Source organism: Corylus avellana, chromosome 6 (genome assembly GCF_965113065.1).
Source record: "Corylus avellana chromosome 6, dhCorAvel1.hap1.2, whole genome shotgun sequence".
Lineage (NCBI taxonomy): Eukaryota > Viridiplantae > Streptophyta > Magnoliopsida > Fagales > Betulaceae > Corylus > Corylus avellana.
The window spans coordinates 7,112,850-7,134,896 of NC_142495.1; the positions used below are offsets into that span (position 1 = coordinate 7,112,850).

The window sequence follows — 22,047 nt, forward strand, 5'->3', positions numbered from 1 at the left end:
TCACCTATAATCACAATGTCATCCACATATACCACAAGAAGAATGTAGCCTGCATTTGTATGCAAGTGAAATACTGAATGATCTGTCTGACAACGCTGAAGACCAAACTCCATAACGGCCACAGAGAACTTCCCAAACCATGCCCGTGGAGATTGCTTGAGACCATACAAAGCCTTTTTTAACTTACAGACACAACTCCGATACTCCCCTTGAGCAACAAACCTAGGTGATTGCTCCATATAAACTTCCTCATGTAAATCCCCATGCAAAAAGGCATTTTTGACATCCAACTGAAATAAGGGCCAATTAAGATTAGTAGCCAAAGAAATAAGAATACGAACGGAAGAGATTTTGGCAATTGGAGAAAACGTCTCATCATAATCAATACCATATGTCTGTGTATAACCTTTAGCAACCAAACGAGCTTTCAACCGTTCAACAGAACCATCAGGATTAAACTTAACCGTGTATACCCATTTGCAACCAACAGTCTTCTTAGCAGGGGGTAATGGAACAACTTCCCACGTACCATTTTGATGTAAGGCCTTCATTTCCAATTCCATAGCTTGCCTCCAACTAGAGTCAGATAAGGCATCCTGCACTGTCTTTGGGGTGGAAACGGTAGAAAGATGGGAAACAAAGCAAGAATGGGAAGGAGATAAAGAACTAGTGGATACAAATTGACTGATAGGATGTTTAGTAGTGCAAGAACGTGTACCTTTCCGTAGGGCAATGGGCAAGGAATCAGATGCAGGTGCCAGCGGATCCGAAGACGAGGAGGATGATGGTGGAGGTGCAGGAGCTGATGGGCATGGCCGACGTCTATAAACTTGGAGAGGAGCAGGTGAGGGTGGAGGCAACACGACAGACTTAGAGAGATATGGAACAGGTAGTGGAACAGACGCGACATCAGGCTTAAGGGTAGACGCTCCAAAAGACGCATCAACAGGAAAATAGGAAAGAGACTCAACAAATGTGACATCAGCGCTAGTAAAGTAGCGGCGAAGAACAGGACTATAACAACGATATCCTTTCTGAGTTGTGGAATAACCAAGAAAAACACATTTGGTAGAATGAGGATCAAGTTTATCATAACCAGGGCCCAAATTATGAACATAACAAACACACCCAAAAACCCTAAGTGGTAAGGCAAATGGGGGTGAAGAACAGTATAAGAGAGAATGAGAAGAAGCACCATCTAAGACCGAGGAGGGCATTCGATTAATGAGGTAACAAGTAGTAAGAACAGCGTCACTCCAAAAATGTTTGGGGACATGCATATGAAATAAGAGATAGCGTGCAACATCCAATACATGACGATTCTTGCATTCAGCCACTCCATTTTGTTGTAGAGTGTTAGCACATGATTTTTTATGGATAATGCCTTTATCAGACAAATAAGAGGCAAAAGAACTAGATGTGTATTTTTTGGCATTATCGGAACGCAAAATATGAATTTTCTTAATAAATTGAGTCTTAATCATATTACGAAAAATTTGGAAAACAGAAAATAATTCTGAACGATTTTTCATTAAAAATAGCCAAGTCATACGGGAAAAATCATCCACAAAGGTCACAAAATAATGAAATTTATTGGATGCAATATTCATAGGACCCCATACATCAAAATGAACTAACTCAAAAGGATGTGAAACACGACTAACAACTCTTAACGGAAAAGAAACACGACGGTGCTTACTAAGCTGACAAGCTTCGCAAGACACGGACAACTCATTTTGAAGACTCGGGACTTGATGCTTCAATGTAGGAAGGGAAGGATGACCAAGACGACAATGCCACTGAAAAGCTGAGGTTGACGACTGTAAAGCACACGAGGAAAATGAAGGTGCAAGATCCAGATAATATAAGCCACCAACTTCATGCCCCATACCAATCATCCTCCTCGTCTAGAGATCCTGAAAAATGCACAAAGAAGAGTAAAAACTGACATAACAATTAAGAGCTTTGGTAATTTTACTAATGGATAACAAATTAAAAGGAAAACCAGGAACGTGTAGAACAGAAAACAACTCAATATCTGGACTCAAATGGGTATGGCCAGAGCCGGCTACGGTGGAGAGGGAACCATTAGCTAGGGTGACATTGTGGGGTGTATCAACATGACGATAATCAGAGAGAGAAGTGGACAAACCAGTCATATGCTCATTGGCGCCAGAATCAATAATCCAAGAGTCGCGAGTGGAGGATAAAAGACAGTGAGATGCAGTATCTGACTGAGCAAAAGTAACAGTGGAAGAGGTAGAAGCCCGCTTATGGGTTAAGAACTGAGCATACTCATCTTTCGGAATGGAGATCAAATCATTCTCGAAGTGTGAGCTTGAGCTAACAGGTGGTCCAGATGGAGCTGGGGAATCATCGTGAGAAGCAACCTGATTGGCCAACCCAGATGGTGTGCCATGTAAATCTCAACAAAAATCCACAGAATGGTTTGTACGACCACAATGAGTGCATTTGCGAGGCCCACGACCTCCGATGCGATCTCCACCTCGAGAATCACGTCCACCACGAAAACCACGAGAACTACCATAACTTCCACGGGCAGCAATAAGAGTAGCGCACTCACCAGTACGCTCAGAATTTATCTGAGAGCCATGATTAGTAAGATTAGCACGCTGAATCCGAGAAAAGACTTCAAGAAGTGAAGGAAGTGTAGAACCCCCCCAAAATCTGCGCACGAACCGACTCAAACTCGGGTTTCAAGCCAAGAAGAAACCGAACCACATCCACATCTTGACGTTGCTGTTCCATTTTCTTTAGGTCCTTAGAGAGCGGTTGGTACAAGTTTCGCTCCTTACAAATAGCCACAACTTAGTTGTAGTACTCATCCACTGTTTGATCACCTTGTTCAAGCCCAAAATATTGTTTACACACTTCATAAATCCGAGTGATATTCCCAGTTTCAGAGTACATGTGACTAAGATGATCTCAAATGTCCTTGGCACTAGGCAAGTAGATGCATGAAGATCCAAGGTGAGACTCAATACTATTCAACATAAGAGAGATAATTTGATTATCTTCTTGTTCCCAAAGGCTAGGAGGATAGTCTGTAGGCATACCCGAGGTTAAGTGAATAAACAAACCCTTGCCTTTGAGAAAAACTTCAACAGACCTTGCCCAATAAATATAATTCTTTCCATTGAGCTTCACAAGGGTCATAGGAGCATTAACGAAGGAAGTTTCAAGTTTAGAGGCCATAATCTCAACAACAAAGAGATGGCTTTAGCCTCTTTTTTCTCGCTCTTGTATTCGTCTTCGATTCGGGGGGAAGGGGAGGACCGGATGTGGTGGATCCCTTCAAGTAAAGGGAAGTTTGAGGTTCGCTCCTTCTATAGGAGGCTTGCCTTTTAGGAGCCTAACCACTTCCCGTGGAGAAGCATTTAGCGTACTAAGGCTCCTTCGAGAGTGGCGTTTTTCGCTTGGTCGGCTGCCCTTGGGAAATCTCTCACACTGGATAATGTTCGGAAGAGAGGTATTGTTGTGATTAATCGTTGTAGTATGTGTGAGGCGGATGGGGAGTCTGTGGATTATCTCTTCCTTCATTGTGGGGTCGCGCGCAAGTTATGGGATGTTATCTTCTCTCGCTTTAACATGAGTTGGGTTATGCCTAGAAGCGTCAAGGAGATGTTTGCTAGTTGGTGGGCGGGAGGTAGAACCAGTAGTGCCGTGGTTTGGAAGATAGCTTCCCTTTGTCTTCTTTGGTGTATTTGGAAGAAAAGGAATGCGAGATGCTTCGAGGATTTGTCGAGGAACCTTGAGGACTTTATACATTTCTTTTTGTACACCTTATTCACATGGACTACAGGCTGGCTTGCTCCTTCAGAGATCAATTTCCCTAATTTTCTTTTTATGTTCTCTTCTTCTTTCTCCCCTACTTAGTCGCTCTCTTGTATACTCCCTGTGTACTTGGGTTGAGTCCATTTGCGCTCTTTAATGCATTATTACTTATAAAAAAAAAAATAATCTCAACAACAAAGAAGTCAGACTCCACCACAGAAATGCAAAAAAAATAAGAGTAACTGTAACAACCACTTAAAAGGAATGGAAAGACCAAAACCAGAAACTCGCTGGAGACCGTTGAAACTCATCGGGTACAGGTAGACCACGCCGGAAATCCTACTGGAAAGACCAAAACTAGAAGCTAAATCAAACAGGGACCTGCGCCGAAGACTTACCGGAGGCTCGCCGGAAACTCGTCGGAAATACACTGAAACACGTTGGCGTCTGACAAACCTCACCGATGATACCAAAAACCACGGCGACAGACCCAAGCGACTACCACAGAACACACCGGCAAACCACCACAGACCTAGTCGACGACCACACTTCAACTACAACCCAGTTTCTGCCAATCATCACTGTCACCTGCCGGCAGCCATATACGTCACCAACAACCACATACTAGACCGAAATTACACCACAAACCACGCCGATGACCATCTATCCCCAATCACTATTTGCGGGCATAAAGCCCACGTCTCACAATTCCACGCTCAGTAGAATAAAACTAGGATTTGGGCAAAGAAAATATATATATATATATATAAAGAAGGGAGGAAGAAGCGGGGTGGGAGAGAGTAATCAGGTGCCGTCAATAGTTATGGCTCTGATATCATGTTAAAGGGATTTAGGGTTTGCATGTAAAGAGAAGAAAGAAGAGGCTGTGTTATTTCACGTAGCTCTCTCCTCTCATACTTCATATATATATATATATATATAGAGAGAGAGAGAGAGAGAGAGGTTTGGTGGAGAATTGTGATGGATGCTGTTAGATGAGCATATTAGGGTTAATATATTATATGGGGTATTTTGGTCTTTGTACTCAATGTTATATATATATATTATATATATATATATATATATATAACGCCACAACCACTTGAATATAACGCCACAACCACTTCCCTAACAAAGCTTGATTGAACACTCTCAAGTTTTGAATTCCTAGGCCACCCTCAGAGATAGGAGAGCAAACCTTAGACCAACTAACTAGATGATACTTAAACTCTTCACCTATCCCACCCCATAAAAAGTCTCGTTGAAGCTTCTATATACGATTAGCCACAGTAGCAGGAATAGGAAAAAGAGACAAGAAATATGTAGGTAGATTGGAAAGTGTACTCTTAATAAGGGTAATCCTACCACCCTTAGATAAGTACCTCCTTTTCCAACTGGCCAGCCTCTGTTCAATCTTTTCCACAATCTCATCCCATGTGGACTTAGCATTGAAACCAGCCCTTAGAGGAAGGCCAAGATATTTCAAAGGCAGAGAGGACGTCCCACACCCTAATATACCAGCCAATTCACCCACATTACCCCCTCTTGTAGGTGTCTTTTTTGATAAATCAATTAATTAAAGGTGTCTCAAAGTTTTAAATTTTTTTTATCATTGACATAACTGTGTCAAAGTATGAATCCTTCATTTTCACTCACGAGATTATTACAATAAGAGAAATGCTACACACTCTCACTCCTAGACTTTTAAGTTTACACTCCATGACGTGACATTAATGATCAAATCTAATAATAATTCATCTAAAATCTAATAGTAATTTTCACTGCCATGTCAAGGAATGTAAACTTGGAAGTAGGAGTGTGTAGCATTTCTCTTACAATAATATTGTTGTATGATGTTGATAGAATCTGCAAAAACCTGCACTATATTTTTAATTATTAAATAATGTGATAAGGCCTTTTTAATTGAGTGATTAGGTTGATGAGTATCATTTTTGAATACCATGCTTCTTTCATGAACTTCCACTATTGTTTCAAAATGTTTTGAAATTGTTCTAGAATGTGTTTATTGGATAGAAGAATTGCAATCACTTCCTATTTCAATGTGCTCGCAGATTAAATTTCCTAGTGGAAATTCAGCTCAATTTGTTTTGACATGTTCCGATGGATCTTCTCATCCTTTTAGCACGTACAATGTTCGGTAATTCATCAATTTGGCTCTTGAAATTATTGTGGAATTCCTGTTGTCGTATATATCTTTCCCATATTCAAATTGATTCTTTCTGTTATTGAGCATATTCTGGAGGCTCACTATTTGTATTTGTCTATTCATGTTATTTGTTCCAATGCCATCAAGAACCTAATATTGAGGAAAAACTATTGTACAGAGAAGTTGTTAGCATCAATAAGAAAAACAAAAGGGAATGAAGTGTAAAAAAATATATGTATCCACTCTGCTTTATCTGGTTGGACTATTGATGTGCTCTATTTAATGCCTGTAAGGGAGTAGAATTGGAGTGCAGAAATGGATAGAAGCAAGGGTGTTGTAATTGAGAGTAACAAGCCACATGTTAAAGGGGATTTTTTTTTTCTTTCTCCTTTAACAGGAAAATATATATCTTAATAGTTGTTGTAGCAAGTATCCTACTTTTAGGATTACAACTTCTGCTAAAACAATTAATTAGAGTTTCACTTATATATGAGGAAAGATGAGTATTTGTTTTAGCGAGCTGTCCTGTTTCTCATTGTGGGGCATATGATTTCAACTTGAAATAATTTTAGAAGTCACTCTTGTGTCCCTTTTGTGTCACTTTAAGAATAAGGTAGCTTTTAAAATCATTGTTTGATAAAAATTTAATAATAATCAATCAAAAGGATAATGGTGATTTTAGAAGCCATATCATTTTTTGAGTGGCACAAGAGGACACGAGTGACTTCTAACATTACTCTTCAACTTGAGATGTTAGTGTATCCCTTTGTATGCTAATGGTACAAGCTGAGGAGAATAACCTTAATATTTATTAAAGCAAGCTGTCCTGCTTCTCATTGTAATGATGTCTATTGTGATGCCATTTTTATTTCTTTGTAGAATGCGCGACACTCTTGTATTGACCATGAGAATGTTTCAGAGCAAGGTAATGCTGTGTTAAAATTTATTTTAAAAATACGTATGCTGTACTTCTTCATACATTTCCATGGGCGTTATTAATGACTATCGAGAGTTATTGGGGATTACATTATTATTCTTGTTAGATAGACCTATCAGGTATACTTTTAACTGTTGTCTAACCACTTGTCGTTTTGCAGGTGAATATTAGATTCTTAGTTCCTTCTTGTTGTCTGTTATGATTATAGACAAATAATAATTTTAGGAGGGCATGGAAAATACTCTGCTGATAATGTATTTTTACAATTTGGTTAGAAGACGCCTAGTCATTCCATGTTGTGAGTGTACTTGTGAGTATTGTGTCCCACATTGAGAAAATATAAAAGAAAAGAGTGCTTAATATACCTAAGTGGACCTTAGCCCATTAGCTTAGGCTTTTAGGCTAGAGTTGTGTTCAACTATGTGTATTAATGTATTCTGGGTAAAAACTCCATAACCGCTTTATCTCCCAACAAATGGTATCAGAGCCATGGTTATTTTCCTGGGACGGGTGTCTGGACACGTCGGTTTCAGAGTTGTGTCTTTACCCGCAACTCTTGACGTGAGACACTCTTGGAAATGTAAGAAGACTCACAAGCGAGAGGGAGTTGGGTCAATGTGAAGATACTCACAAATGAGGGGGAGATTGTTGTGAGTGTTGTGTCCCACATTGAGAAAATATAAAGGAAAAGAGTGCTTAATATACCGAAGTGGACCTTAACCCATTAGCTTAGGCTTTGGGACTAGAGTTGTGTTCAACTATGTATATTAATGTACTCTGGGTAAAAACTCTATAACCGCTTTATCTCCCAACATTCCATAAGAGCAGTTGTATTGAGTATCTTTGCTTTATAACCTTCATACAAAACATGAGTACTGCTAAAAGTATAAATGTGATTTTGTTTAGCATGGATTGATTAGAAACCAATATTTCTTGCATATTCAAGTTCTCTCAACTCAAAATTCTTTAATATGATTCTTTATTACTGTATCTGACCTTTCTATTTGAAATGTTTATATTTGTAGCAGGCACTGGATGAAAAAAGGAAAGGAAGATCCTAGACTTCCCTCTGTTCCAAGTATAATGTTCGTAGAAATTATTGTTCACGATGGAAAATAAGAAAAATAAATCCAAATTATGCTTTATATCACATTAAATTGATAAAATAATGTTTTAGAATTCTCGTACATTCATTGTATTCTTGATTTAATTGAACTCATAGCTGATATATGGATCACAATATAGCTATTAGGTCTTGTATAACAAACTTAGTATGCAGTCTATTTTCTTTCTATCCATAGGATATGAAATTTATCTACAGTCAACTTGATTTTGGAGGGGTCTTTTAGAGGGTGTTAATATATATATATATATATATATATTAATTTTGTTTTGCATGGGGAGTTGGGTGCTGTTGGAATAATGGGTCAATGGTGAAAGTTGTTTTTATTTTTTTCCTGATCACTGTTGGTTCTTCAGCTATTTAATCAAAAAGGAAGACTATATATTATTCTCTTTCCACTTGATTTCGCTGAAACCCTAAACTACTTTCTTCCGAAGAGAATTTGGGTGATGATGTGGATGTTCTTCGAAAGAGAATTTGCACCTGAAATCCCACACCCACAGGGCTCTCTCTGGTTACTTATATGAGACGGTGAGATTTAATTTCTTCAGTAGGAGGTGTTTTTGGGGCCCATTGTCGGTTACTCTTGAAAGTGAGGAAGAATGATGATAATTGGAAAATGGATGCAACATATAATTGTAGCAACTAACAAGTTTCCATGTTTGGTCCTTTGTCTCTTTCTCTTGTGCTTTTGTTTGCATGTAAAACAATAAAATCTACCCCCATAAAATTGTAATATTACTGGATCAGGGTGTTTCTTTCTGCCAATGGCGTGATAAATCAGAGAAATTTGGTCAGTTGGATCATGTTTCTTGAAGTGATCAACACCCTCCCTCGTTCAACACGAAACCCCTTAGGCCCTATCTTATCTTTCTCATTGACAAGGCATCAAGAAAATTGTTTAACACTCTGATTCCATATTGTCCATATTGAGATGGTAGTTTACACAGAGTACAAGGTTTATAAAGATATTTATGGGTGTTAAGTTCTACATTATGTGAAATTAGACTATATAAGTAACTATAAAAAGACTCTAAATTGATTAGTTCTTTTAGAGTGATAGTTATAAATGTAGCTAGCCTTTTTCCTTAAATCTTACTACAAGTCTACGACTTTGACCATATATTGCTTGTGTTGTATTAATGCGGGACTAATCGTCTTTTTCTTGCTTAAAATTTTTCTTCCCAAGTAATTTAATTTCACTTAATTATCAATTTTTAATGTAGATATGATGGAGTAGTCGTCATAAAAGTTTCAAATATTAGTCAATCTCACCAACAAGAAATGTACTTTTAAGTAAATATGTCGGGTTAAAATTGATTTATACAGTTTTATACACATATTTTGACATGGCTTGAACTTGAATTACTACTCTTACGGTGTTACATGATATCACCACATTTTTTTTTAAATGTAGTACATTTATTTAAAATTGTAAATAACGTGTCAATACTTAGGGGTTGTTTAGTAAACACCATTCCACCCTCAGAAATTTCATATTTTGGCCGGAAAAAAAAATAAAAATGAGAGCAATGATTGGTATAGAAAAGTGAAAAAAAAAAATTTATTTTATACTGATTTTTTTATTTGAACCGTAGTAAAAAGTAAATGATGTGATATAAAAAGTGAATATTTTTATGTTAATTTTTTTGAAAAAAATATGTGAATAGGGGTGGGGGACACCCTCTTACATTATTAAATATGTAAAATTTAATATAAATAATGACAAAGTATTTTTATTGTATGTAAAATGCATGTTCAAGCATCAACTCGTTTATTTTGAGCTACTTTACATGTGCACACTACCGATTTCTTAAGATAGAAAAGTCACCCGATACTGGTGGGCGGTTGGGAAGCCTCCACACCCTGTACTTAGCTATCCAATAATTCTTTGCCATGTCAAAGAAGTCACATGGTTGTTAGTGTCACGTCCTCAAAACGTGGCAAATTTGCATTGGTGGAGCTGGTTTGGGGTGTGGTACTTTGTATTGCAGCTTCCACGGGGAACGCAAAGAGTACGTTCTAAGGTCTAACCTACGCTTAACCAACCATAAGATGGATGGAACTTGGACGCTTGGATTAGATTAAATTTAAAATAAAATGAAACAACCAACAGTCGTCTACTTTGTCAACAAGCCATCATCTCCCGTAAAGAAAAGCTAAAGCAAATACCACATTAAGGAAAAGACAAAAAAAACAAAAAATAAAAAGGTATGTGGGGGCACGTGGCATAGTGTAAAGGAGACTCAACAATTTTGCTCCTCATATTATTAGTACAGAGAATTTTTGTAAGACGTAATTATTCAAATTCCAAATAACTCTCTTATATTTTATGTCAAAACTATTATTATGTTAATTCAAATAAGGTGAGGGGTGACTATAATGACTATTTTACTTGGACGTGACTATATTAGCACATACTTGCTGAGAATCGCACATAAAAAGTCTAGATAATGAAAACCGCATACGTTCCCTTATGTCCGATTAAGTCGTACTTGTTGAAAATCGCACATAATTCGTTTAGATAGTGAGAACCTGGTGCATTCGATTAGATATTATGAAACCTAAAGCCACTAATACTAATCAAATTTAAAAATACGCGTCACAAAAGTCCAACCCTCTTCCTAATGCTTCCAAAGACTTCAAGAAGTTCAGTCCAAATTATTTGCAAAGGCAATAAGATCCGGATGAGAGAGAGAGAGAAAAGTAGAAGATAAGAAGATGCGTCAGTTTCCCACATCCTCTACTTTGCTTACCTTCACAATTAAGCCCCTCCTTTTTTTAAAAATAAAAAATAAAAAATAAAAAAAAGCCCTCCTTTTGGTCTTTCTTTTTCAATGACAACTTGCCTACCTCTCTCTCTCTCTCTCTCTCTCTGTGTCTTAATTTTGAAGGAAAGTGAACACACACTGAGATAAACTATTGCAAGATCCACTGGTTTCTCGAGGCTTTACTCTGGGCATGGGTTCCATGAACAGCCCAAATCCCTGGTCCCCTTACGATCCATACAAAGGCTGCTCTCAAGGAATTTGCAGCATATATTGCCCGCAATGGTGCTACATCATTTTCCCTCCTCCCCCTCCTTTCGGCCTCGAAGATTCTGATGATCATCACTCAACCCTCCAATTCTCCCCTCTCATAGTAGCCGTCATAGGCATCCTGGCAAGCGCCTTCGTCTTGGTCTGCTATTTCACCGTCATCTCAAAATACCGCCGCCGAAGAAGCAGCAGCAGCAGCGACACGGCCATGGAGCTCAACCAAAATCGCCATCTCATGGATAACGAATCCCTGCAGGCTTCCTCAAGAGGATTGGATGACGCCCTTATCAAGTCCATCAAAGTTTGCAAGTACAAGAAAGGCGAGGGGCTCGTTGAAGGCACCGACTGCTCTGTTTGTTTATGCGAATTTCAAGAAAACGACAGCCTCAGGCTGCTGCCCAAATGCAGCCACGCTTTCCATCTCCCTTGCATTGATACTTGGTTGAAATCTCAATCCAGCTGCCCTCTATGCCGCTCCAATATTTCCTTGCCTCCCCAGCCATCTCCTATCCAAGAAACTCCTCATCAGACACCTGCGCTGCAATACCAGCAGGGGAGTCATGATGCTATTGTCGAGGTGCAAGAATCATCAGAAGAAGAGGCTGTTGTGAGCAATATTGAAACTGATGCGCATATTCCAAAAGCTTCTGAAACGACAAGTGACAACGTTGTTGAAATCAGACAAGAAGGAGCTGAGCCGATTAGGAGGTGTTTTTCTATGAATTATTCTGCTTCACGCACGAGCAAAAACGATGGTGATCAGTGTCAGATATTGGAGATCCTGGATGTTGGATTTGAGGGAAATGATTGCAATGCAAATAACAGAAGCGGATTCAAGCGTGCTCCTGGAATGAAGAGGTCGATTTCCACAGGGGGATTCATGTTCTCAAGGTATGATGGAAAAGGAAATAATTCTGTAAATCCTATCTGAATTGTAATTTTTTTTTTTCTTTTTTAAGATGTATAATCCCCACAGTTTTTTTCCTTTATTCTGTAACATATTAGATAAATACCAAAAGAAGATCCTTGATATCATTTGACAAACAACATAAAACTTTCACTTTAAGGTTGTTACTTCTTACCTTAAAAGTGAATTGGTTGAATCTGTAGTCTATTTTTGCATGTTGAATCCGGTAAAAATCTTTTTCTTCTTATGCATAACTGACATAAATTACTGGAAATTCTCATCAGTCGATTATCTTTTCATCAAATGTTATTTTACTTTGTGGGATGCAGATTTGATTAGATTAATTAATTAATTTTACACCAGATATTTTTTTGTTATTACAAAAATGGGACTCCAGCGACCTAGCGACCTAACTTGGAGGCCCAAGAGGCAAATTACTTATGTGAGGTTGACATTCTGCCAAACGATTTTAATTAGAAGATTCCCCATTGTTCAGATTGCCTATACTAGTCCAACCACCCATGCCTATGGCTATGATGATAAATGGGTTCAAATTCCTACTTTTATTTATTTATTTTGGGAAGCAAAGAAAGTACGAGAGAGTTGACTTGAGATTAAGATTTATTTGTTTGAATAGGTGATTAATCAGTTCAAAATTTATTTTGTCTCCCATGTAATCCAAAAATCTTTAATTTAAAACTTTTTCGAAAGGTATTGAATTCTCTATCTTAGAAGTTTTTTTTTTTTTTTTTTTTTTTTTTTTTTTTTTGACATGTCCGCACAAGAGGGGGAGGGGGATTCGAACTAGTGACCTCCACTTCATTAAGTGTGATCTCAGTCGATTGAACTATCTCTTGGGGACTCTATCTTAGAAGTTTCATTTGATGATGAAGACTTATCCATTAAAGACGAAAAAAAGATAAGTGTTATTTATTAAGAATTTCAAGAATTTTCTTAGCAGCAATAGAGGAAACCTCTCTAAGAAAGTATAACTCATGGCAAACACAACCAGAAGAGTGATAGGAGGAAAAAGAAATTAACAAGAAGTCACCTAGGGTCAAGTACTTTGTCAAGGTTATAATAGATACATTGTCCTAGTCTACTCCTAGATTGACCTTATAAGTGGTGGACAGAAGGGGGCTAAGGGGAAGGGGGGCCATGGTCTCCCAAGCCCCCTCCTCCATGGCCCGGTCCTAAGTCCAAAAAAAAAAAAAATTACACGGGCTTTTAAGGCCCAAAACCAAGTTTCCCCTCCTACCCTAAGTGATGGCAAGTCTTGAGTGTCAAATGGGATGATAGCAAGTCAAATAGTGACTACTCATCTTGTTCCTTATATAGTGATGTATCACCCTTGCTTATGTGAAATTTACGTAAGTCAATAAATTTAATGATTGATTTATAAAATAAGGTAGACTAAATATAGAGAAAATATTGACTCATAACATTTTTATTTTTAATTCTCTCTTATTTAGGAGGCCACAAATCATTACCTCTTACTATTTACATACTGGAAAAATTGAACTAGTGAACCAGCTTAAATAAGAGCACTTGCACTTAATAAGAGCACTTGCATAAAGGGAAGTAATTAAGCTCAAACTGTCCTAACCACAAGTCCTGTGGGAATTACTTCAATGCTCAAGTCAAAATTTAAACCGAAGAAGAAAGAATGTTTGGCTAAAATTGAATGTAACTCCTTTTTTTCTTTTTCTTTTTTTATTTCTTTTTTTTTTTTTTTATGAAGGGTAAGCCGAGAGAAATCAATTGTGACTATCTTACTTGGGCGTGACCATAGTAATATTTACCCACTGGGAGCCGCAAAGGAAAAGTCTAGACAGTGCGAATCCTATACTTTTCTTCAAGTTCGACTAAGCCATGGTCTGACCCCCTACCAAGACATCAATTAAACGTATTCTCCTTCTCTTTTTAAGTAAAGTTTTTTTTTTTTTTTTTTGCGTGTTATTGATTGAGGGTGAAACTGAAGGGCTAACAAAATTTGGTTACGTGGCCTCACTCCCTTAGACACACTTTTGTCATTCCCCCGTAATAACGAAATGTCAGTAATCTATCTAGGTGGTAAACTTCCCTTTTATGTATTGTGTACTAGCTAGTTTCTTTTAATCAAATTGGGCCGGCCGGCCCAACCTCAAGAAGTAATAATAGAGTTTTGCTGCTTATATGTTTCATTATCAGTGGGCTAACTTGGATTTCTGTCGGAATGGGCCAGTTGAACAGACATGAGAAGCCCTCTTTTACTAGGCATATTAAGCGGTACCCATGTCTGTCGACGCAGACTAGACGAATTACCATGCTATATAGAGAGACCAAGCAAAAAGGGAGAATTGATAATTGAAATCATCAGCAACAAATTCAACGTCAACCCAATTGAAGCTACTTTCCTTATCTGTAATTTCTTGCGCCCTTTGAAGCTCAATGAAAACGCCATCATTCACATTTCACATCATTACCCTTAAGGTACATTTACAGATTGATTATGGTAAAATATAAAGAAACTTTGGAATAAGAGGAAAGGAAAAATGATGATACAACAATGGCTCCCCTCCATTCTTCTCTTCTTCGACGGTCTGTCTAGCCGTATCCGTGCGAATCTCACATTGTTGGAAATCCCCCATTGCTGTCAACCTCATTTGTCTGCATATCTACCGATCAGGGCCACAAAATCACATCTCAAGTTTTTGAGTAGTAAGAAAAGACTTGATAGCGTACAAAAGGTCAACTCCTTCTGTTGGCCTACCTCTTGTTTTCAACGTTGTGATCAATTATGCTATTGGATGGGTTTTCTGGTTTGACCAGCATATATGCCCTCTTCTGTCTATTTTAATTCATTATATATATATATATATATACACGTATAGCATATGCTTTATTCCTTAGTATAACTTGTGTATAATGTATATTGAAATGTGGAAGCTTAATTATGACAATGGTAATTAGGCAGTTTGTGCAAGGACGGAAACCGTGGAGGCCAGTAAGCCATATATATATATATATATATATATATATATATATATTTCTTTTAAGTAGAACCAAAATAGGCCTTGTAAAGATATAGAGTTATAATGTAGGTGTACATGTGTATTGGAAAGTCGTCTGTCTAACTACTAAGAGTATGATTACCAACACTGTCCCATTTGCATCACAGCGCGTGGCATGCATGTATCGGATACCCAATCGCACCATACAAGCTAGGTTCCCCCCTAGACATAATTAGTTTGCTTCAGCAGAGTAAAAGTCTGCCGCCTTTCCATTTTCAATTGGGGTATACACGGATATGACATCTAATCTTCAACAACCTTTTTGTTAAAAAAGGGGAGGTCCATTCTAATTATTTCAAATGTGATATGTTATTTTATAATTAAGATTGAATTTGAGATTATTATTATTAACATTTGATGTATTAGTAATTTTAAAAGTAACATCATATTTACAAAGACTTGAAGATGACTTATAGCATTACTGTGTGTTCTATCATAGCCCATTGTCCCAGCAAGTTTACTTTGGCAGGGGGCTTCACATTTTTTTTTTAGGTCCAATTTTACAAGGCAAGAGGAATTTTCTAGGATTCTCAATTATCGGGATTGAATTCGATCCGTATCTAATGGTATTGTTTCATAAAGTGTAGTTTTCAGTCAATTAAACTATCATTTGGTGTTGTGGATGCAAAATTTATTATGACAAAATATTTGTACTCTACTAATTACCCTTTCCATTTTTTGATTTAATTCTTTATTATGTTGTGGTTTATTTTTTCATAGTGTTGTTATTTAATTATAATTGTAATTTATAATTATCCATTTCTATTTATGGGTGGGTTGAAATTTTTGAAAGGGCTAAATACTATTTCAGTATATGTGGTTTGCACCAAAATTAAATAGCTATTTGAGTTTTTAAAAATATTATAAATGGTACCTGTGGTAAGTCAATAAACTCACTTAGTACCTCTGTCAAGATTCCGTTAAGTTTTTTAACAGAACATCACGTCACTCTTACACGCGGGCGCCACGTGGCATGATACTTGGGTTTTTGGGCGCTATATCATATTTTATTTTAGAAAAATCCAAAAAAAAAGGAAAAAGAAAATACGCTGGTGGCCAAACCACCCCATAGGGGGTGGCTAGCCACCCCGTTTGGCCTGGGGGTGATTCGGACCACCCCCTTGGGCCAAACCCTCTTTTTTTTTTTTTTTTTTTTAAGGGTTTGGCCCAAGGGGGTGGTTTGGTTCGGCCACCCCCACATAGGTTGTCTGGGGGTGGCTGACCACACCCTATTGGGTGGTTCGGTCACCCAGCGTATTTTCTTCAATTTTTTTTTTTTTTTGGGTTTTTTGGATTTTTTTTTAAAAATAAAATATGACATAGCACCCAAAAAATCAGGTACCACGCTACGTGGCGCCCATGTGCAAGGTTGACGTGACGTTTTCTTAAAAAACTTAATGGAATCTTGATAGAGGTACAAGTGGGTTTATTGGCTTACCATATGTACTATTTATGATATTTTAAAAATTTATGTGACTATTTAATTTTAGTGCAAACCACAAGTACTGAAATAATATTTAACCCTATTTTTTTTTTAAAAAAGTGTACAAAACCAAAAGTCATCAAATTTTTTGTTTAATCCGACCCATTATAAATTGGGTCGGATCTAATTATAAATTGAATCGGATCTTATTGGGGGAAAGTCCGACTTACTCCCACATCAATGGCACGCGCTTTGAGAAGGAAATACAGGCATACAGCTCTGTCCGCTGTTGTACATATCCCAGACGAAATGTGTTCTCTCTTACTTTAAGTTTCTTCCCCCCACCAAAACTTTCTCATTGCCTCCCTCCCTATAAAAATAGTTGGATCGATATCCACATTCCTTATGTGACCTCCAGAAATTTAATTACAGAAAAAAGTAATTAAGGTTGTCCCACAAGCTAATTCAATGGCTTCCGCGTCTACCAGCGCAACCTACCCCATCAAGACCGTCGTCGTTTTGGTCCAAGAAAACCGATCCTTCGATCACATGCTCGGATGGATGAAGTCCCTCAACCCTGAAATCAATGGCGTAACGGGAAAGGAGTCCAACCTATTGTCCACAACCGACCCAAGCTCCGAACAAATCCACTACGGCGACAAGTCCGTGTTCGTCGTCCCCGATCCCGGTCACTCAATCCAAGCCATCTACGAGCAAGTATTCGGTGAGCCCTGGTCGGAGGAATCTGCCGCGAAAGGTCTTTCTCCCAACATGAGCGGCTTCGCTCAAAATGGGGAGCGGACGGAGACGGGGCTGTCGGAGACGGTCATGAACGGCTTTCTACCTGACAACGTGCCGGTGTTCAAGGAGTTGATCTCGGAGTTTGCGGTGTGCGACCGGTGGTTTGCGTCCGTTCCGGCTTCGACGCAGCCGAACCGGCTGTACGTGCATTCGGCTACGTCGCATGGGCTTTCCGGCAATGACACAAAGCTGCTCATTCAAGGGATGCCTCAGAAGACTATATTTGAATCGGTGCATGAAGCTGGTCTCAGTTTTGGGATATACTACCAGTACCCTCCGGCGACTCTTTACTACAGGTAACCGGTAACGGCATCACTTGTTTCTTCTTTACCCTCTCTTCATTAATTTTTATCTTTAATTAATTTCTTTTTACCCGTTTGAATTCTTGAAATAAATAATGATTTAATATAAAATTACAAAAAAACTGTTTTCAATTCCATCTTTATTTTTCTCTCCGTCTTTTCCAAATAATATTACTCTATAAATTAAATATTTCCAGTTAGTCCAACAATAACCAAACGTCATACCAACCAGTTAACGTAGTCGGTCTACTAACACACACTCAAAAAAAAAAAAAAAAAAAACGAAACAAACACAAACATCTTTTTGACAAGTCCCAAGATCCGATGAGTCGCCCATTAATTAAAAGAAGAAGACAGAAAACTATTACAAAAAATTAGTCAAATTTCTAATTCCAAACAGAACATTTGAAAGAAAATCCTGACATTCTTTTGGAGTTGTTATGACACATAGAAATCATAAACTTAGGAATATTAAAGTATGAGGTTTCACCTTAGTACTCCCGAGTAAAATAAATAAATAAATTTTACATGTAGTTAGGTAAATGTTAGGACATAAGTTCAACTCCTGAAATAAAAATGATTTTCATATTTTTCATTGTTTATGCTTTTCCTGTTATTAGTTTTCAATGGACATGTGCTACTCTCTCTATATATATATATATATATATATATATGGTCTAGTCGCTCATTCTCCCTTTTCGCTTAGAAAAAAAAGTTATATTATTACTTTATTAGTCATGGGGTCACGTAGTGATCATTGCAGAAGATTCACATGCCCATGTTACCATTCAGAAGGTTTTGTTGGTATTTGGTAGGGCATCATGAACATGGTGATTAATTAGAATATTATAACTTTGACAGCTAGCCATATGCATATGAACATGCAAAAAATCAAGATAAGACCATTGTCGCTTACAATCTATTATATATATTAAATCTTGCATTGTTATTTACAAGCTTAACATGTTTTTTTTTTCTGGCAATAAGCCTTTTGTCCTTGTCAGAATAATGATGTTCCAGTTGTAGTAGGCCCGGGCACTTAGTGGCATAATTTATGCCGCATATAGGTCTTAAGATGATGATCCCTTTTCCTTTTTCCATTTTTAATTTTTTTGGACTAATTAAAGAAGGAAAACTTCATCCATGCCTAGTTGTCAAGAGTAATTTTTAATTTCACAAGTATCCCATGACGTGGTAAGTTTGGATTATGATTCTCTTAAATTTTTTTAAAATATGAGATTTTCAAATTTTTTAAAATATGAGATTCTTAGATTTTTAAATCTAAGTCATTCATTATATTTAACTACAAATAAATGCAAAGTTTATGTGTTATCAAGGCAAATGAGTTTGACAGGCTGAAAACTAAAATTAATTATTTGATTGGTAACACGCAACTTTTATATTTATTTGGACAGTTAGATGTAATGGAGGGTTCAGATTTAAAAATTTGAGAATCTTGTTTAAAAAAATCCGAGGGGATCTCAATGCGTAATCTCATCCAACTTTTAATTTTTTAAACAATAACTGATCCAAGAGTTAGTTAGAATTATTACTTCATCATTATGAAATAATTGTGAGATAAAAATATAATTAATTTTTAACATTTTTCATTTGTCAAATATTCGTTCAGCTATATATATATATATATATATATATATATTTCATTTTAACACGAGTAGTATGAGACAGTTGTGAGATAAAATGTAGTTTATAGCTTGCTTTTTTTTTTTTTTTTTTTTTTTCCCGGTTAATTATAAGGAAGGTTTATAATTATTTCTCTGATCTGATAGAAAAATTCGAATTAATGTCACCAGGAACCTTAGAAAATTGAAATACTTAATACACTTCCACGATTTCAATCTTGAATTCAAGAAGCACTGCGAGGAGGGGAAGTTGCCAAACTATGTTGTAGTTGAACAAAGATGGTTCGACCTGTTATCGATACCTGCAAACGACGACCACCCGTCTCATGATGTTTCGGTGGGCCAGAAGTTCATAAAGGAAGTCTACGAAACATTAAGAGCAAGTCCACAGTGGAATGAAATGTTGTTCATAATTATATACGATGAACACGGCGGTTTTTACGATCATGTTCCAACGCCAGCTGTGGGAATCCCTAGCCCTGATGACCTTGTTGGTCCTGCACCATATAACTTTAAATTTGACCGCCTTGGCGTTAGGGTTCCAGCCATCTTAATTTCTCCATGGATCGAGCGTGGAACAGGTATGTTGTGCATGCATGTTAGTTGCAAAGTTTAATTAAGCCTTTCCTAATATACATGGGTTTTGATAAGAACATAGAGGGGAAAAGATAAGGACTCGCCACAATTAGTTGTCTGAACATTAATTATCGTAAAAGAGTTCATATAAGACTCATTTGTCCAAATAAATGTTGGGTTGTGTGACTACTTGCTCGAGCAAGTGGATTTCTTATGAGACTTCTTGCATTAACGGCTCAAATTACTAGAATTCGAGCAGTTAATTCATGTGGATCCTAATTCGAGGAAAAAAACTACTTACTTACAAACAAAGTTAGTTGCAAAGTGTATGCCTTTCTTATTATGAGTCTTCAAAGAATATCGAGCGAAAAGAATAAGGATCTACACAATTAATTGTCTGAATTGCTTACAATTTGGATAACTAATGTGAGGGAATCCATATAAGATTTACGTGTCCAAATATATGTTGGGCTGACCGAGCATCTACGTACTTGGGTGGGTGAATCCTATATGAGACCTCTCACATTAACTGGCCGAATTACTAGCAATTTGGGTAATTGCTGTGAATGTCAATCCGATGAAAAGAAATGCACTTAATTATTTACTACAAAGTTATTTACAAACTTTATGCTTAAGAATTTCTCCTTATTATTTAAAAATTGTAGTATTCTAAGCATTTTTCATCTTTTAATTAATTAGCTCATTTTATTTCCTTTTTCCTTGTACTTCCTAGATCCAAGCATAACGTAGATTATTAGAGATTTTCACTTAAAAGTTTTGCTTCTATTTAACTGGCATATGATAGGAAGTATATATATATATATAAGGAAAAAAGGTAATATGCAAGCTGTTTTTATGGTAAAAAAATGCAGTGTTGCATGGGCCTTCAGGGCCATATCCTACGTCAGAGTTCGAGCATTCTTCTATTGCAGCAACTGTCAAAAAGATTTTCAATCTCAAAGATTTTCTTACAAAGCGTGATGAATGGGCCGGCACTTTTGAGGGTGTTTTGACAAGAACGAGCCCAAGAACAGATTGTCCAGGTAATTTAATCCCCAACTCTTCAATAACACTGCATGTTTCTTTTTCTCTCGAAATCAAATTAAAGCATATATTTTAATCGGAAAAATTTAGTCGTTAAAAAATTGATCACTGTGCATATATTGCAGTTACTTTGGGGGAACCCGCGAAACTGCGAGAGACGGGGCCACAAGAGGAGGCAAAACTGAGCGAGTTTCAAGAAGAGTTGGTACAATTGGCGGCGGTATTGAATGGGGACCATAGGAAGGATATCTACCCCGACAAGCTGGTGGAGAACATGACCGTTGGAGAGGCTGCAAAATATGTTCAAGACGCATTCAAGAAATTCCAGGACGAATGTGCGAAAGCCAGGGAATCTGGGGTAGACGAGGAGGAGATTGTTGTTTGCGCTACGTCTGCATCTTCCTTGGCATCAAAATCGTTGGTTCACAGGATATTTTCTTGTTTAATCTGTGATGGTTGACAAATTTACCTCTACATATCACTTCTCTTGCGAATTCCATTAATTCGATCTTGGTTTCCATTAATTGAAGCACTTTGTTCAACATTATTGGCTTGGAGCTGCATGCCTTTGATTGATTCATCGTATATTCAATAACGTACTAGAGCCTGCTGTGCAGATGTTCTGTATTGTTGTTTGTGCTTTGTTGTGATTAATTAAAATGTAAGATATTTCATAATAAAGTTAAGGGTACTGTTTGGTAATTTTTTTCAATAAGGAAATTATTTATGGAATTATAATTGGAATCAAATTCTTATTTTTTAATAGGAGAAATAAATAAAGTAAAATTTTAATTGAGGGTCATTGGCCTGATGACCTATAAATAAGGAGCATGTATATTCAATGGCTTAGGTTAGAAGATACATTTTTTGAAAATCAAAGCCTCACTTGCTGGCAAGTACAATTCCGTGAATACAATTGGGGCACTCATCATGCCAAACATACTCACTCAAATGTAGAGCAAACTTTGCTAGGTGATGGGAAGCTTCATTAGCAGACCTCTTGACATGATTAGCCTCTCACTGGATGGACATATTAAGTAAAGATTTTGCATCGTCCACAAGATGCCTGTATCGCTCCAAACAGCAAGACTCTTTACGTAGCGCTTGTACGACCTCTCGTGAAGCGCCCTCTAACATAAACTTACAATATTGGCCCAAAGTTTTGCCGAACTCATCGACTCTCCATGCAGCTAAGGCCTCAGCGGTAGTGGGATCAAGAATGTAAGGCCGTTTGGAAG

The 22,047-nt window shown here is 37.3% G+C and overlaps 3 protein-coding genes across 8 annotated transcripts in view; all 3 read left to right on the top strand.

Annotated features, from left to right (window-relative positions):
- LOC132186338 (uncharacterized) overlaps positions 1-8,139 on the top strand; it is a 30,372-nt gene extending 22,233 nt beyond the window's left edge. For 4 of the 6 annotated variants that reach the window (XM_059600262.2, XM_059600258.2, XM_059600259.2 and 1 more), the window contains 3 exons: positions 5,868-5,953; positions 6,842-6,887; positions 7,925-8,139. In XM_059600262.2, coding sequence (XP_059456245.2) covers positions 5,868-5,953; positions 6,842-6,887; positions 7,925-7,960 — 168 coding nt within the window. In that variant the 3' untranslated portion in view covers positions 7,961-8,139. Of the gene's footprint in view, positions 1-5,867; positions 5,954-6,841; positions 6,888-7,924 lie in introns of those variants that run through there. The other 2 variants (XM_059600260.2, XR_009440742.2) reach the window with 2 other exon arrangements.
- A 2,750-nt stretch (positions 8,140-10,889) lies between these two features.
- LOC132187266 (RING-H2 finger protein ATL52) lies at positions 10,890-12,184 on the top strand. The gene is given in 2 exon segments (XM_059601527.2): positions 10,890-11,911; positions 11,914-12,184. Coding segments are annotated over 2 exon segments (972 nt in total). The 5' UTR covers positions 10,890-10,983; the 3' UTR covers positions 11,958-12,184.
- Positions 12,185-16,747: 4,563 nt separating this feature from the next.
- On the top strand, positions 16,748-21,490 carry LOC132187318 (non-specific phospholipase C4-like). Its single transcript, XM_059601597.2, has 4 exons — positions 16,748-17,540; positions 19,361-19,770; positions 20,638-20,808; positions 20,935-21,490. Exons 1-4 carry the CDS (start codon positions 16,912-16,914, stop codon positions 21,267-21,269), a joined length of 1,545 nt encoding a protein of 514 aa, XP_059457580.2. The 5' UTR covers positions 16,748-16,911; the 3' UTR covers positions 21,270-21,490.
- Positions 21,491-22,047: the final 557 nt, after the last annotated feature.